The following is a 16,481-nucleotide window of genomic DNA, read 5'->3' as shown; positions in this document are numbered from 1 at the left end:
AGCTCTTTCCATCGGCAAACCGAACCCCCCGGCACGTCTCCCGCCCTGGCACCCGCCGGCGGGTTTCCATCTCCGAGGTGGAGCCTCGGCAGAGGTTGGGGTTCAGACCCGCCCCCGTGGAAAATTTGCCCCCCACCACATCCTTCAGCTGTTTACCGAGGCGAGAGGCTCCGGCGGCCCCGAACAAAGGGGCCACACCGCAACAACGGAGGAAGCACCAAAATAGCAACAAAGCCCCAGACAAAGGGGAAAGGAGCAAGCGAGAGCAAGGAGATGGCTGCTGCGAGCAGAGCGGGGCCGGGAGCGGGCACGGGGGGTGACCCCAGCCGCACTCGTGGCTCCCCGTGCCAGGGGAGGAGATGGCGGCACCTTCGTAAGGGCGGTTGTTGGGACCGCTTGGACCGCGGCATGGCCGGGCAGCGACCTGGGGGATGCCGATGCCCTGGGGGGGCGATAACCCCGTTCCCGTCGGGGCATGGGGCAAAGGGCCCACGTGTCACCTCCAGCCACAGGACAGGTACATCAGTGCCAACCATTTATTGTCGCTGCTGCTCCTGCACACGGTGACAGGCGGTGGGAAATGCTACCTCCACCACCGTCAGGATAACAGCGGCGTGCTGACAGCCAACAAGCTCATTCCTGCTCGCACCAAAGGCAGCTCCTGCCTCTTAAAAGGCTTCTCACGGACAGGTAGCATGTCAGCATGTCCCAGCTCTCCCCCCCAACTCCTCTGGAAAGATATTATAATCATCCTTATCTGTCACAGCATGCAGACGATGCTGAGCTGACGTGCATCGCCGGCAGCAAGCGGGGATGCTCTAACCGAGCCGTGGTGCAAACCCTGCCCGTGATATCTCAGAGCCTCCAGACACAGCCGCGGCTCGGAGGGGAGGTCTGGACCCTGGGCACCCCACGTCCATGGGGGTCAGGCAGCCTTGGATAATGGGGAGAGGTGGACCTTCCCTAGAGGTGAAGCGCCCCGGGATGCTCGGGGTGAATCACCGACCTCAGGTCGATTTGGGGTGAGAGGGGCTCGGCTCCCCCCCGCAGACCCCCAGGGCTGGCCCCGGTGCAGCCCCAGCTGAGTCCCGTGGGAAGGGTTGGCCCAGGTCTGGGTCTTGCACCCCTTTCCCAGTGCATTGCCAAAGCCGTGCCAGCCCAGAGCCCGTGGGTGCGTGGGGGGCAGCACCAGGACCCCCAGCACCCTGTGGGACATCCTGGCAGGATCTGCTCCCATCACAGCTCCAGCCTGGTGTTGGGGGCCAGCAGGACCCCCAGGATGACCGGGAGGGGATGGGAACAAGTGGGGGCTGCGGGGAGCAGCCCACAGCCCTGCGCTGCGGGGGTTCTCCCCTGCCCAGTGCAGGCAGGGGCAGGCAGCAGCCCCGCTCTGCCTGGCCAAGGGGATGTGGAGGCTGCAAGAAGCCAAAGGAGCTGGGAGGGGATTGCTAAGCTGCGTTACCTCCAGGGATGGCAGGGCCTGGCTGGAGACGGCGTGCTCATGCTGCCAGCATCGCCTGGCATCGCTGCCTGACCTCCCTGAGCATCTCTGCCTGGCCTTGCCTGTGCCTGGCAGCCCACAGCCGCCTTGCCACCCACCGCACCGCAGCAAGCTTCCTGTGGAGTCATGGAAAATCTTCAACCCGGAGAGTTTTGGGCCATGAAACTCCCAGGGGAGCCGAGCCCCTGCTCCAGGGTTGGGGACCAGAGCATCCTACAGCTGCAGGCAGCAGCCCAGGGCCATGGCAGCAGGAGGGGACGGGAGCTCTCCCTAACCCCACCGAGCTGCCCGGGAAGCTCAGTCCCCCCAGCACTATTCCCCCGGCACCAGCTGGGCACTCTCCTTTCAGCAGAAACACCATTGGGTCAATGGAAAACAGCTGCCTTCGTTAGCATGCATGACCTGGATTTGGAGGAATTAATTAGGGTACAATCAATTAACGGCTCTCCCTTCCCCTGTCCATCACTGCCTGTGCCCCACGTGCCCTTGCAGGGATATACGGCGTCCCTGGGGTGCCAGCAACTGGGAGAAGCAGGGACATGCCTGGATGAAACCTCCCCAGTCCCCATCCCGTGGGGCCATCACGGTGCTTCGGGTGCTGCCGTGGCCTGCGGGGCACGTGGCGGCTCGGTATGGCACGGCACGGCATGGCAGGGCATGGCACGGTGTGGCATGGCATGGGACGGCGTGCATCAGCTCCTTTGCAGGAGCCGGTGGCATGGCCAGCGCCACGGCACATTTCCTGCGCCGGTGCAGCGGTGCTGCTTGCCTCGACCGGTGACCGCAGGCGGCGGTGAGGGTGGTGGTGCAGCTGGGGCAGAGCCGGAGCAAGGTTGCGAGGAGGAGGAGGGAAGCAGCCGCCGGCACGAGGAGGCTATTTTTGGCAGGGATTGGTGTTACGTGAGAGCGGCCATAGGTCTCCCCATAGCAGCGAGGGTGGGATCCGGCCCTCGGGGGAGCTTGGGCTGTTGGGTTTAGTGGCCGTCACTGGTTTTCCCCGCTGCAGTCCAGCTTGCTGGCTCCTGAAACAGCTTACCAGCACCAGGGAGCTGCTGCCGGGGCTGGGATTTTCCCCGGTGAATGCCGCTGGCTCCGACCACCCAGAAACCCCCTGCACCCCCTGGCTTGTGCCCCCCAGCTCTCCTTTGGGTGCCAGCTCTGGGTGCCCCGGGCTCTCGCCTTCCAGCAACCGGCAGCTTCATGGGGACCCAAGGGAGAGCTGGGGTCCCCCTGACCCCTCAGCACTGGGTATGTTCACCATCCCTCCAGGCTCACACCCTCTGCAGAGATGGGGGGCTGATGGGGGGACCCCGAGATGGGGACGGGGTGGGGGCCAAGCCACCCAGGTTTCTCTTCCCTTTGCTCTTGCTCTCATGCTCAGCGGGACCTGGGGAGGTAGCTGCCGGATTGAGACTTCAAACGAGCATAGACATGACGCAGAAAACCACAGGGGGAGGAAAAACAGCCTGTTCCTGCCCGTCCCCCCTCGCCTGCCTTCCCCAGGCCTGGTAGCAGAGGCGGCCGTGCCCCTGGCAGCCTCCGGCTCAGCCGCCAGTGCCGGAGTGGAGGAGGCGGCCGGCCGTGCTGATGGCAGCCCGGCTGCCCGCCCTGCGTCTGCTGCTCTTGCTGGGGATGTGGGGTGAGTACGGTGTAGGGCTCAGCCCGGCGGGCAGGCTGGGGGTGCTGGGTGCTTTACCAGGGAGCACCCACCACGCCGACACCTCTGGTGCAGGCGATGCCCAGGGGGACCCAGCCTGGCTGCAGCGTGGGATGCCTGAAATCCCATGGCAAAACCCCCCGGCTTTCCCGCTGCTGGGCAGCCGGGCATGTTTTGGGCTTGCCCATGGGCTCAGCGGGGTGCCCATCTCGGCTCACCCATGGCACCATGCTGGGTGTCCCATGTGCCCACCCTGGGCAAGCCCCAAGTACGGGGGCTCGGGCCAGGCAGAGGGAGAGGGGCTGGTGACCAGCGGCGGGGCTGCCGAGCCCACACCGAGCATGGGCACGCCTCGGCTGGGGCCACGCAGGTCCGGTCCCCCCAGCTCTGGGGGTCACCAGGATGCTCATCACACCCCAGGAGCGAGCCTACGGGTGCTGGGGGACAGCCAGCTGTCCCCCTGTCCTCATTCCCTGCCAGCTCCTGCCGTCCCCAGCCACCCCTTGATCCACATGGCATGGTGGGCAGCCGCAGGCATCGTGCTGCTCCGGCTCACCGCGGTGATGGTGGCACCATCCACGGCTGCTCGGCCGTACCTTCCTAGCTGTAGTGATGCTAGCTAGTTAGCGGTAATTAGCAGGTGCCCTTGTCTGTCTTTTTTCAGCCATAATTATCCACCGGCAGACGGACGGGCAGCCTGGCAGGCAGTGCAATGGCCAGTTGCATGAGGCCGTTCATATTTATTTATTTGAATTAACGGTGTGAGGAGGAGGAGTGAGAGCAAATTCACCGCGAAAGCCAGAAAATGCTCTTCTATTGCCAAAGAAAAAGCCAGTATGACCCAGCCTCCTCCTCTGGCCCCCGGTGCCGGAGGGGCACGTGGTCAGCCCGGGGCTCTGTCCCCACCATTGGGCTTTGGGGACAGAGGTGTCCCCCCAGCATTACAGCCAGGTCAGCGCAGAGTATGGTGTGGCCGGGGATCTCCTGGCCACCATCGGCTCCTTTCCACTGGCAGCATCTTTGCCCTGGTGAAAAGTCGACCCGAGCCCCCAAAATCGCCTTTCTCCCCCAAAATAACCGGCAACAGGCCAAGAGCCGGGAGCCGCTGCTGCAGCCTGGGGGTTCTCGCCTCCCCCAGGGTGAGGAGCAGGACTGACGCCCCGTCCCCCTCTCTCTTGCAGCCATCGCCGGCCATGGAGGAGCCGCCCCGAGCCCTGGAGGTGAGCGTGCGTGGGGGCAGCGCCTCGGGGACCGCGCCGCGGCTTCGTTAGCGGCTCCTCGGCCGCGGCTTCGTTAGCGTGGTAGCTACCTCAGCCGGGAAGTTGGCTCCGCTGCATCGTGGCCTTCTTGCAGCCGGATCCCCTGGCTCAGCCCCGCGGTGCCTGCGTCTCCCGAGCCCCCCGCCTGCCCGTGCACCCCCCAACGCTCCGTTTCCTTCCTGCCCCACTTTGCGAGAAGCCCCGGCTGCCATCGTGGGGCACGCCGGTGCCAAGCGGCACGCCTGGCTGCGGCGACGAGCTGGCAAGGGCTTTTCCAGCCCCATGTGGAAAACGCATTGCGAAGGGAAGGAAAGCCCCTAACGCCTGTGTTTTCCCCGCAGAGCCCAGCCTGCAGCTCATCGGCGGCGGCTGCCGCTGCGTCGGGATACTGGAGGTGAAGTGGGAGGGCAGTTGGAGCCGCGTGTGCTGGGACAGCGCGAGCAAGGCCAGCGTGGATGGCATCTGCCAGCGGCTGGGCTGCGGCCCCCCCATTGCCGAGCCCCTCCAGTTCATCTTCACCGGTGGGAAGGAGCCACGCACGAAGCCACTGCGGTGCCTGAGGCAGGCAGCCGCCATGGCAGGGTGTCACTGGGTGCCGAAAAACTGCACAGAGCATGCCATCCTCGCCTGCAGCGGTCAGCCTAGACCCTCACCCTGGCCACCCCCATCCCTGGGGACCAGCCACCCCGACCTGGCCCCTCTCTTCTCATTTCAGAGCCGGTGAAAACCACCCCTGAGCCCCCGCCGGCACCCCCTATCACCACCCCGCAGCCCACCGGTAAGAGCCTCATCCCATTTGGCAATGGCCAAACCGGGGGGCACGCACAGCAAAGCAAACTGGCCCCCGCTTTGCGAGAGCGCCTGATCTCATTAATAGCGTTTGCAGCATCGACGGGGCAATTAAGCTTCAGGCGTGGCAGACTCGGGGATTTTCTGCTCAAGAAATGTCGTGCCCGTCTGGAACAAGATGCTTTTTTTCCCCCGTCCCTCACCAGGACCCGCCAGGCTGCGGCTGGTGGATGGGGACTTCGGCTGCTCAGGCTTCGTGGAGCTGCACAGGCAGGGGCTGTGGGGCGCCGTGGCGAGCAGCCCGGGCACCCAGACGGAGCTGGCCACCCGCGTCTGCCAGGCTCTCAGCTGCGGCACCGCCATCGACGGCCATGGCCATGTCAAGCCGGAGCAGGGAAGCCACTTGCCGGTGCGGTGGGAGATGGTGGAGTCCTGCGAGAGCCGTCTGCTCCTCGACTGCTTCAACAGGACCAGCGCCCAGCGGGGGAAAGCGCCCGCCTTCATCATCTGCTCTGGTGAGAGCTCACCCCGGCACAGCGCCGCTCCTTCCCCCGGACCCCCCGCTTGCCCCGGCCGGCCGGCTGGCCTGCCCACGGCGTGTTCCGCGGCCGTGGGCTGCTTTCCCCGCTGCGGAGGTGGGAAGAGCCCCGGGGCGGAGGGGGATCAGGGCAGCTGAAGCCCCGAGCAGGGCAACAGCCCCATCCCTGTCTGCCCCACGCACCCCGTCCCCCCGCTCCTGCTCTTCCTCTCTGGCGTGCGAAGGCAAAACAGGAAACCTCCCCGGCGTGCTCGGTTCCTGGCAGCAGCACCCCCAGCTCCGAGCTTCGAACGCAGCAGTGCTGCAAGTAGGAAAAGCTCGGGAGCGAGCGCAGCGCACAGCAAGCGCCATGTTAGCACCCCGAAACGCAATACGGGCGTGCGGGGTATCCCAGCAGAGCCCAGCACCGTACTCATCCGCACCTCTCGGGTGCTTGCCGTGAGCATCTCCCTGCGGAGCGGCTTGGTGCTGGTGCCGCGGCACGGAGAGCCAAGCCGCCGGGTGAGGAGCGGGCTCGCTCCAGGTCCTGCCATCTGCCCGAGCTTAGAAGCCCGCCTGTGGGATTTGGGGGTTTAAGGGGCTGCACCGCAGCAGCTGGCAGAGCGGGCTTCCCCGCTGCGTTTCCCACGGGGACAGCTCAAAGCTCCTCAACGTATGGCCTTGGTCCGGCTCGTGCGCATCCCCCAGTCCCCGTGGCACAAGGGGAAGCCAAGACGCCGTGAGCATCCCTGTGCCGAGAGCCAGTCCCGGTGGAAGGAGGAGCGCATGCTGGCAGGATGCCGAGCCCCATCAGCCGGCCACGATGTCTCCCCGTGGGTTTGACCCCTCTCTGCCTCTCTCCCGCAGGCTCCCAGCCCCAGGCCCTGCGGAGGCTGGCGGCCGGCCCCACGCCTTGCGAAGGGGACATGGAGGTCTTTCACGAGGGGCAATGGCGGGTGCTGTGTGACAACAGGGCGCAGCGAGTCAAGTGGGGCAGGCAGCTGTGCCAGGAGCTGCGCTGTGGGAACCTCTCCTCCAGCACCGAGGTCCGGGACCCCCCCTCGATGGGTGTCACCTGTGAGGTCCCCAGCCTGCACCTCTGCCCCGTCAGCCTCAGGGCCCCCCGGACCTGCTCCCGGACCAGAGTCGTGTGTAAGCTGCCATGCCAGGCTTGATCCCGTGGGACCGTGGGGTACGGGCAGTGCTGCCTGCTGCACCCAGTGCCAGGCATCCCCAGCTGATGCTGGGAGCTGGGATTTCCGTGTATGAACACCCAGGGAACGGGCAGGGGGTGCGAGCTCGGGGCAGGGGATGGGGAAATCCTTGCCGGGGCTCCCTGCAGCCCTCCCGGCAGAGTGGTGGGTGCTCAAGCTCCCAGCATCAGCCTCCGCCTGGGCACAAGGGTCTGGTCCGGTGACACCCGTTCTCTCCCCAGGCCAGGACTCGAAGCCGCATCCCACCGGCATGGCGGCCGGCACCATCGTGAGCATCTGCCTGGCCCTGCTTCTCTTCGGCATCCTCTTGCTCATCTGCGGCCCTCCTGCCTACAGGAGGCTGATGAAGAGAAGTAGGTGACAAGCTCTGGATCTTCTCCTCCTCCTCATCTTCCTCCTCCCGCTCTGCCTCCCTCAGCCCCGCCATGGCCACGTGGCAGCTCAGGGCTGGCAGCTCCGTGCATCCATTCCTGCCTCTTCCCCGCCAGCTCCTTGGGGGGAAGGTTTGGGAAACGCACGTGCCGCTCGGCCCCGCAAATCCCCTCCCTGCCCCATTGTCCCCAAGCCTGCCCCATGCCGCGCAGACACAAAAGAGCAGGCGGAGGGTCTCACGGGGCGGCGGGGGGATTACCGGGAAGGGGAGATTATTCAGGATGGCATATGGGGCCGGCAGGGGGGAGGCAGCCGGAGGAAGCGAAGCTTGGGGTAGGGACATCAGCCAGGTTGCTCAGAGACCCCCTTCTCACCGCCCGCCTCTGCCTTCCAGTCTCTAAAAAGAAGCAGCGCCAGTGGATCGGCCCCACGGGACTCAACCAGACGGGTGAGGAGCAGCGCGACGGCGGCCCCCGCCGCGGGGCTGGGTTTGGGGCTGGTTCAAGGGGCCGCTCGCCCCCGGACCGCAGCAGGCGCCGGCGGGCGGAGGTGTGAGCGGGCTCACGCCCAGCCCCGGCTCTCGCTTCCTGCCGCCGTGTTGACTCATCGGCGCGATATTAACTCAACCGGGAGAGCCGAGCCCCGGTTCGCGGTGCGGGAGCGGGTCCCGCTTTTACTCAGCCCCCTTCCCCTCCCGGGGCGGTGGGGAACCTGCTGCTGCAGCCCCCAAAACGCCCGCGATCCTGACTCCTCTCCCACCATCTCTTCCAGTCTCCTTCCACCGCAACAGCACCGTCGCCCTGAGGCCACGGGCAGAGGGGCAGCGGGCGCAGGGTGGGGACAACGACTACGCTCAGCCCCCCCAAAAGAGCTCCTACCTCTCGGCTTACCCAGGTAAGCGCAGGAGGACGCCGGGAACAGCTCCTCCGTTCTCCCTTCCCGCACGCGCCGGTGGGGATGAACCCCCCGGGCGAGAGCGTGACGGCAAGACTTTTGCTGACACCGGGCGAGGGGCTGCGCCGGGGCCGGGGTGCACCCCCAGGCGCCGAAATGAGCCGCATCCATTCCCCTCCCGCAGCACTGGAAGGTGCGTGGAGAGCTTCCAACCCTCCGGACAACTCCTCCGACAGCGACTACGACCTGCACTCTGCCCGCAGAGTGTGACCCCCTGCCTCGCCAGAGCCGGGACCCCCTCGGGCCACCCTGGTCCCCAGCCGAGCCACCCCCCTCACCCGCTGCCCAGCGCTGGCCCAGGGTGGTCACGCCCGCGGCGGCAAAGCTGTGCAACTGCTGAATTAGCGGCTTTTCTTGCATTTTTTGGCAAGCCACCTCGTTTCCTTCGCTGGCCACCTTCCCGCCCTGCAGGCAGAGGTGGGATGCAGCACAAGAAAGGTAAATTTTGGGCAACCCCATCTAGCAAAAGACATCCCTGCCCGTGGCAGGGGTTGAACAAGATGATCTTTGAAGGTTCTTTCCAATCCAAACCCTTCTGCGATTCAACGATGAACTGAACGAAGCCGACGGAAGAGATGACGAATACCTGCGCTGCTCACCTCGAAAAAAAAAAAAACCTGCCCGCATCCCCCCAAAGGCGATGGGAGGTGCCTGGGGCCACGTCCCCCCAAGCCCCTGCCAGACTCGGAGCCAAAATCCACCCGTGCTCCTCCGTACCGGCTGACGCCGGGCACCAGGCGCGCATCGCTCAGCTCTAACCCAGCCTCGCTCGGCTTCGGCGGCGCCCCGGTACCCGAGCACCTTTCCGAGAAAGCTTCCTCTTGCTTTTGAGCCTCCCTTGCGGGAAAGCGCGAAGTGGGGTTTTTTGGGTTTTTTTTAAGCTATTTGTATGAGTCTAAGAGGCAGCTGGGTTGCAGCAGGCTTCATACCCGCACCGAGAGCGGAGCGGCCACGCTCGCGGCCGTTCGGAGGGGGTTTGCCAGCTTCTCCGTCTCTCAAAACCGGGATAACCACGCTCCTCCTCCCACCCAGGCTGGGCTGAAAGCGAAATCGGCTGCCGTCTGCCAGGCGCTCCGATACCGGGGTGCTGAGCTTCGCCAGAAAAACTGCGAGACCCGCGGCTGCCGGGTTCCCGGGGGAGCTGCGAAGCCACGCGCTTGGCTGCGTCGGCGTGGGATGGCGCGAGATTTGGGCAGATGCCTAAAGCAAAGCACGGATGCGAGGAGCACGGGGAGGGTAGAAATACCGAGAACAAGTCTGAGATATTTAAGAAGCGATAACCGTTGTAATAAAATTGTTTTTTCTAGTAATTACGTCTTATTCTCTTCCTTCCAACGCTACCAGTGCTGTTCCTTAGACCATCAACCTCCCAGTCACGGAAGGAAAATGCGGGACAGCACCAGCACAGGGGACGAGGGAGAAACGGTGCCAGAGGAGGGGAGAGACGGGCTGACGCAGAAGAGTCCCACGCAAACGGGCCCCTTCGGAAAGATGAAAAGAAGCAAGCAGGAAAGAGGAGTTTGAAGAAGCTGGTCCTGCGAGAGGGTGAAAGGTTTTATTGACAAAAACGCAGAGGAAGTTGGTGTAAGGACGCCAGGAGGGCATAAAAAGATCAATAGAAAGCGTCAGCTGGATGCATCGCCATTTCCGAAAGCAACCACTGCCGTGACCCCGCGTGCAATTCATCAAATTTTATTACTGTAATTAACCACAGATATGGAATTGTTTCCATCGAACCCCACAAGCGTTTGCCTTGTTCTAGTCCATTAGTAATCTCTCCTTATAAATAACTTACAGGGATACAGGCAGGATTTGTAGTATAAAGTGCTGAGCAAAGCAAATCCCATTTCCATTAACATTAACGCGTCGCTCCCTCCGTTACCTAGTGTTTCCTGAGAAGGGGGGCGTGAGGAAGGCTCGAGCCTGCAGCACCCCAAATAACCGCCCCGCTCCCCCGGGTGCCGCAGGAGAGGCCGGGGATGCAGGAGGCTGCCGAACCCCAGCGTTTCACAGAGCTGGGCAGGAGGCACCGACTCCCGCTCCTCCCCGTGACCCGAGGCACGTGTCCCCAAAGCAGCAGCAGCCCGAGATGTCGTGCCAGCCCAGTTTACTTCAAAAACACAGATAATATCCATGCCTTGAGCTCTGGGGAGCTACGAGAACCTTCACACCCACCGGTGAGACAGCGCAGGGCCGGCACGGGCTGGGAAAGGCTCCTGTGCTGGACAGAAGCAGCAGCAGTAGAGGTTTTTGCTCCCCGGTGAGCTGGAAGCACCTGAACGCAACAGAACAGCCTCTGCTTTGGAGCAAACGTACTCACCGCGCAGGCGGAGAGAGGGCTGGGGGAAGCTCGACCTCACAGCCGGCCGGGAAAGGCTCGAGCAGAGCCTAAACACGTAAAAACAGAGCGATATCTCCGGGTCTGGCCCACCCAAGGGGCGAGCTCGCTGCCTCTCCCTGCTGCAATCCATTCCGAATCGCCTGCGAGCCGGGCCGGCTCTGCCTCTCACTTCCAGGAAGGTCCTTGGAAAGCAGTGAGTATTTTGTGTCAGAAATACTGTCAGAGATTCCCAGCGTGTCTTTCGAACACCTGGGAAAAGGCTTAAAATGACAATACTACATCTGTTACCCCCGCAGCAAAGGACTGGCGCACACGGAGCAGTCTCTTGCGCTCACCCACGCACGCTCGCAGACAGACACACAGACGAGGGGGTCCGGCTCTCAGCGCCTGCGATCAGTGCACATCGTACCCCAACCCAGTACCTAGATGACGACCTGGCTTTCACGACAGAGCCTGGACGAGCCGATTTGGAAGCGAACGCTTCAGCCCACCAGCCGTCGTCACAAACCCAATCCAGAAATGCAGCCTGCGGGGCCGGCGGCAGCCCGGAGCCATTAGTCTCTTATCCTGCGTAATGCTTCCGCACCGACGGGTCAAAGAGCAACACTCTCGGCTTGCTCTTCTTCCTCAGTCCACAAAAAGAGGAGGGAGCAGCAGAGGATGCTCCCCGCGAGTCCTGATTTAGTAACCAGGCCAAGCAGGGTGCTGAGGGTTTGGAGGTGGGGGGTATCCAAAGGGTGGAGGGGGTCCAGGAGGACAGGGAGGCTGTGGGGGGATTGGGAAATTAGGGAGAGGCGGCTGGGTCGGGTAGGGGCACTGCGGTCTCGCTGCGCTGGGGGGGAAGTAGGGAGGGTACCCGGGTCTGGGTGGCGGAGGAGAGGGGTGAGAGCCAGGAAACGTTGGGGGCTGAGGGGGGCCCCTGGACGGAGACCAGGAATAGCCCGGAGCTGGGGACGAGCCTCCCGAAGGGGGTTTGGGATACCCCGGCGCGGCGTCGGCAGCCTGCACTGGCGGGTATCCGGGACCCGGAGGAGGTTTATAGGGAAACGTGGGCTGGGTGCTCGGCTGAGAGGAAGCGACGTGTCCCACGGTGACCGGGGAGCCCGAGAAAGGAGCGGGAGGGAGAGCTCCATGGGCTGTGGGGCCGACCGGCATGCTCGGGGCTGGGCTGTAGGGCAGAGGGAAGGAAGGAGCCCCCGAAGGGAAGGGCTGTGGCTTCGGTGGGTCCGCAGGCCCAGGTACGTGAGGAGGCGGCTGCTGCTGAGAGTCCCTGCCGGGCTCCTGCGACGCTTCTGACTTCCTCAGTATCTCCTGCAGCTTTTCAACTCTGACCCGGCGCAAGTGGGATAACTTCCTCATCACGGAAAACTGCTCGAGAAATGTCTCCAGGGGCACCTCACCCTCCAGGAACTTCTCGGCCATTTTCTGGAAGAGAAGACAAACTCGGGTTCAGCACTGCATCCCTCTACTCTTCTGTCCTGAGCCCAGCTTAGGATTTACATCTCTGTCGGAGACACAGAGGGGAACACTGCACCACACGCAAGCAAACAAAGGGCAATCCAATTTTTTTGAGCAACAATGCCGAACTACAAAGGCATAATCCTTGATTTAAGGGATTAGGCTTGGGAGCGTAACTGCAAGTCTTTGAGGACTAATCGCTTGAATTGTTAAGGGATTTAAACCTTGAGCTCACCTCAGACTCCTCTTCGATTTTCTGGCTTTCCACCTGCAGGAGATCCAGCAAGGTCTGAGGATGCATGGCTGCTGAAAATTTCTCTGGGGAAACAGAGAGCGCAGCAGAGCAAAACGTTAAACACAAAAGAAGGAAAAATCATTAGCACACAGCTCTGTTGCACCCTCACAGGAGCACCTTCCTGCCTTGGAAACTCTTGATGCAAGGAGAAAATCTGAAGAGGAAAGAACTTTAGCCACTGCTGCACTAGAAAAGTTTTTTGCTGGGACCCAGTTTGACCAGGAAACAGGAGAATATAGATCTTACACACAGCAGAGTCCTTTCTGGCACCACCCTGAAGAGTTTCTCTGCTCGGTATGGCCAAGGTAGAAGCAAAAGGGAAGGATGTTGCGCTAGCTACAGCCCACGTGACTCCATCGGAAAGGGTGCAAGGTTTGCAAACGCTCACCCAGTTTTGCCTTTTGCTCTTTACACCGCTCAGCCAGCTTCTGCAGCTCTTCGTATTTGTTAGAGAGGTCGGTGCGCCCCGTCTCCAGCGGCGCCTGGAACTTCAGGTTCTGCTCGGCCAAGCTCCGGTTGGAGGCGAGGGCCATCTCCCTCTCCAGCTGCAGCTCCTGAACCTGCAGAAGGAGACGCAAAAGTCACCGCGGGCGAGGTGGTAACGAAGCCCAGCCCGCGCCTTGCCGGCCTCACGCCGTCCGCACGTACCTCCTGGGACTCCAGGGCCAGGCGCTCGATCTCCTCTGCATTTTCCTGCAGCTCCTGGAGCTCCTCCACCGTCCGGTTCCTCAGGGTGTCCATCCTCCCAGAGGAGCTGCAGACTCCTAGGATGGGGAAGGGAAGTCAAATAAAGACAAGGTTTTCTAAAGCCAACTGCAAATAGGTACTAATCCTATTAGGGATTTAAAACCAGCTTTGCTAAACTGCTTGAAACAGCTATGCTGGAGAGGTTCCCCTGTGTTATAAAGAATCAGCAAGGCTGAGGGCAGAGTGAGAAGGAAAACAGAGCGTATCTACTCCTTCTTGCTTTGGCAACTGACTTTTTTTTCCTTTTCACAGCGTATTTGGAAGGATTACTTGTGTGTGCCAGACGGTTTTGTCAAGGGAACGCCTACTCACAGCCACTCGATAGCAGAGCGACGTCACCCTGACTCTCAAACTCCAGCTGGCTCTCACCGCACCGTCCCGTTCCAGATTCCCGTTCTGCCGAGCAAACCTCCCGGATCTGCTTGCACCCGATCGTGCCAATGGCCACCGGCGCCACCCGTGTCTTCCCGTACCTCACCACCTCCCCAGTTCCTCACCTCCCGTCTCATTCGATGCGTTTTCTTTCTACGTGTTTTCCTTTCTAGCTACGTGGTGCCATCATTTCCCTCACTTATTGCTGCTACCCTCAGAAAACATTAAGTGATGGCGTTATTTATACGTGGTGAACTGGATCCAACACTTGCGATTGTAAAAATTGGTGAAATATTACTAAAATCAGGGAAATAATGGATTTTCTGCATGACGTCCATGACTTATTCCAAATAATCCGGGCTGCCTGATAATATTTAGCAAATATCAGATATTCACGTCACAGGTTTTAAAATGTGCGATGTAATAATGCGGGAACGCACTAAAAAACAGGAGAGAAACACGGGAGCGGCGCACTCCCGCTGAGAGGGAAAGGGCCGTACCCAACAGCCGATGGGGATTTCAGCGTCGTTCCTAATTGCTCGTGGTCCTTCTACCTTTCAGCCGGGTGAAACATCCCGACGACATCGCTCTGGGAAGGTTGCGTCAGCCTCTGCATGTAACACGGAAAGAGGAGGTAAGGCTCAGGGTTACCAAATCTCCTCACCCATGATCCAGCCAAACCCGTTCGAGTAACAACCCCGTAAAAGCTGGGAAACGAGCTCCCTTACGAAACATATACGTACGTAACTTCATCGCCCTGCAAAGAGAAATAAACTTATGGTGGGGTTTTTGTTGTTATCGAGGTTCACAGAGTGTAAGAGGGAAAAATGAGGAATAGTGGGAATAGCGCTCGATCCCCGGCGCCGTGCAGGCGCAGAGGTCACGGGTGGTCTGTGGGAATCATCCGAACGGCCCCCGGGAGGGGGAACGGGAAGAACCGGGCACCAGCACCGGGCAGGGGTTCCCGCCTCACGGATCTCACCGGTTTTTAGCAGCGTTTCGGTAAGACACAACCAGCCAGGGGACATTTTGTCTCTCTGAGGGGCAACGACCGGGCCCCCGCGGCTCAGAAAGGCCGAGGGCACCGGCGAGGGGCTGCCGCCCCCCGGCCACCGCCTCGGTGCTTTGTCCCCAGTTAGGGAAAGCCGCCCCCCGCCGCCGCCGCCGCCGCCCCGGAGGTGCCCGTCCAAGGCCTCCGCCTCGCACCGCCCTGGGGGGGCGCAGAGGCAGGCCCGCCCAGGGCCAACCGGGACACGGCGGAGGCTGCTCCGCCACCGCCCGGCCTGGGCGGCGGGGGAAACGGCAAGTGGGAGGCTGCAGCCCGCGGCTTCCCCCGCGGCTCTCGGTGCAAGGCCTGGCCCGGCTGAGCCCCCCCCCCGTTACCGGCTCCGCCGCCCTAGGACTCACCGCCGCGCAACCGGGACCCCCCCTCCGCTGCGCGCTTCCGGCTTCCGGCGTGGGAGCGGAAGTGGACGGTGCCACCGGGAGGGCGGGCGGGGGGGGGCGGAGCGGCTCCCCCTCCAGGAGGGGAGGAGGAGGCCGGTGGTACATCCCGCCGCCGCCATCTTGTGGGGGCGAGGCGGGCGGGGGGCCGGGCCCTGGGCCTCTCCGTCAGGGCTGCCGTGCCCGTATTTTATAAATATTATGTCCTTTTTAAAATAAATACTATGTCTTTGTCTTCCAGCGTCGCTCTCCTCGGGCTATGGCCTGCTTGAGCCTTTACATCTTACACGTTTGTGTCACGCAGGGCCTGCCGTGACACTCTGGTACCTTTCCCCCAGCTGCCTCCCTGCAAACTGACTCTTAATTAAGTTTATCTTTTATGCCTTCCTGGAAGAATTGTCAGTCTGCTGAATTATTTTGTGTTATTATTGATGCATCCCGAGTCTAGTCTTCAACACCATAGCAATTAGCCCGGGTACGGCTGGCAGCGTTGCCCGACTCCAGCGTGAGCTCGAGCACCGCAAGCAACGGATTTTCAGCTTCACTCGTCAGCCCAGGGACGGTAAAGCCGGAGCTTTAGAGCAGGAGCTTTAAAACGGGACCGTTCCCCTGCTCACCCCGCCTGCCATCCAGGCCATCGAGGTTCGGAGCGGTGAGGGAAGCTCTACGGATCCTCCGCACGTTGACGTAAAGTCTCCACGTGAGCCCTGAGCAGCAGCTGCTGCGTGGCCACTTTTTGTTTTCGCCGGCTCGTTCAGAAAAGCAGAAAGCTATAGAGCCACAGCCAAAGATCGGGCAAGATTAATCGTTCTGACAAGAGTTAAAAGGAGAGCATTACAGCAAAGCTTAGCATCGCGTACAGATGGTTGAAGTTCAGGCGCAACGGGTTCGGGTTGGATTTACGGGGAGGTTTGAAGCAGTTTCTGCCTTGTCACGACCTCATCAGCGCCTTGCGGCGGGCAGCCTCCTCCACAGTTCGTGTTTTGGGGAGGTCTAAGAGCCGCTGCGAAGTCACGTTGTTTGCAGGTCACCGCGTGCTGAGTAGCAGCTGGTGTTACAAGCACTCAAAACGCCTGTTGGTTCGGGTGACTTGGAATTCTGTTGGCCCTAAGCCTGATACGTCCAGCCCTGTGAGAAACGAAAATCAAATTAAAACTTGCTTGACGGGTAAAGGGATGGAGGGAGAGTGAGCGTGGAGAGGTAAGTGGTAGTAAAGGTGTAGCAGAGCTGGAGATAAGGGATGAGAGTTGATGGAAGTGCAAGGGAAGAGAGGACAGAGAAACAGAGGAGGGGAGGTAACGGAGTGCTTCTCACTGCGCCGAGCCGGTACGTACAGACCTCAGCAATGTGCCAAAAATTCATATAATGGCATTTTTTTCCAGGTGGCGTAGCTGGAACCAAGAGATAAAAGCGAATCCCTCTCAAATACCTGCGTTAGCTCTTCCTTGCCTGAAACAGGAAGGTTCCTGAGCAGTGTGAGCCGGAGGAAGCTCTGATCCCATCACCCTCTACACGAAGCCAGCCTCTGCTTTTCCACCCGGACTTCCGCGTTCCCGCAGCCC

The 16,481-nt window shown here is 61.7% G+C and overlaps 2 protein-coding genes across 5 annotated transcripts; one reads left to right on the top strand and one right to left on the bottom strand.

Moving 5' to 3' along the window:
• Nucleotides 1-2,968: 2,968 nt before the first annotated feature.
• Nucleotides 2,969-9,796, top strand: CD5 (CD5 molecule). Its single transcript, XM_087741028.1, has 10 exons — nucleotides 2,969-3,140; nucleotides 4,340-4,378; nucleotides 4,759-5,052; nucleotides 5,133-5,195; nucleotides 5,413-5,721; nucleotides 6,591-6,875; nucleotides 7,159-7,290; nucleotides 7,704-7,757; nucleotides 8,081-8,203; nucleotides 8,388-9,796. The coding sequence occupies exons 1-10, from the start codon at nucleotides 3,089-3,091 to the stop codon at nucleotides 8,471-8,473; spliced, it is 1,437 nt and encodes a 478-aa protein (XP_087597154.1). The 5' UTR covers nucleotides 2,969-3,088; the 3' UTR covers nucleotides 8,474-9,796.
• Nucleotides 9,797-9,939: 143 nt separating this feature from the next.
• VPS37C (VPS37C subunit of ESCRT-I) lies at nucleotides 9,940-14,950 on the bottom strand. 4 transcript variants are annotated; one of them, XR_015700874.1, is made up of 7 exons: nucleotides 14,884-14,950; nucleotides 13,977-14,086; nucleotides 13,006-13,121; nucleotides 12,746-12,917; nucleotides 12,298-12,380; nucleotides 10,893-12,029; nucleotides 9,940-10,786 (listed from the first exon to the last, which is right to left on the bottom strand). XR_015700874.1 is itself a non-coding variant. In XM_087741093.1 (6 exons), exons 3-6 carry the CDS (start codon nucleotides 13,096-13,098, stop codon nucleotides 11,286-11,288), a joined length of 1,092 nt encoding a protein of 363 aa, XP_087597219.1. In that variant the 5' UTR covers nucleotides 13,099-13,121; nucleotides 13,977-14,086; nucleotides 14,884-14,950; the 3' UTR covers nucleotides 9,940-11,285. The 4 variants fall into 4 exon arrangements, 3 of the variants coding, with proteins under 3 accessions (XP_087597219.1, XP_087597220.1, XP_087597224.1); XM_087741093.1 differs by having other exon boundaries at nucleotides 9,940-12,029; XM_087741094.1 differs by lacking the exon at nucleotides 14,884-14,950 and adding an exon at nucleotides 14,459-14,864 and having other exon boundaries at nucleotides 9,940-12,029.
• Nucleotides 14,951-16,481: the final 1,531 nt, after the last annotated feature.

Source organism: Nipponia nippon, unplaced genomic scaffold, assembly GCF_047370975.1.
Source record: "Nipponia nippon isolate SJK-2023a ecotype South Korea unplaced genomic scaffold, ASM4737097v1 scaffold_10, whole genome shotgun sequence".
In the NCBI taxonomy this organism is placed as follows: Eukaryota; Metazoa; Chordata; class Aves; order Pelecaniformes; family Threskiornithidae; genus Nipponia; species Nipponia nippon.
The sequence above is the reverse complement of the archived record's forward strand: the minus strand, read 5'-3'. Positions and strand labels throughout refer to the sequence as shown.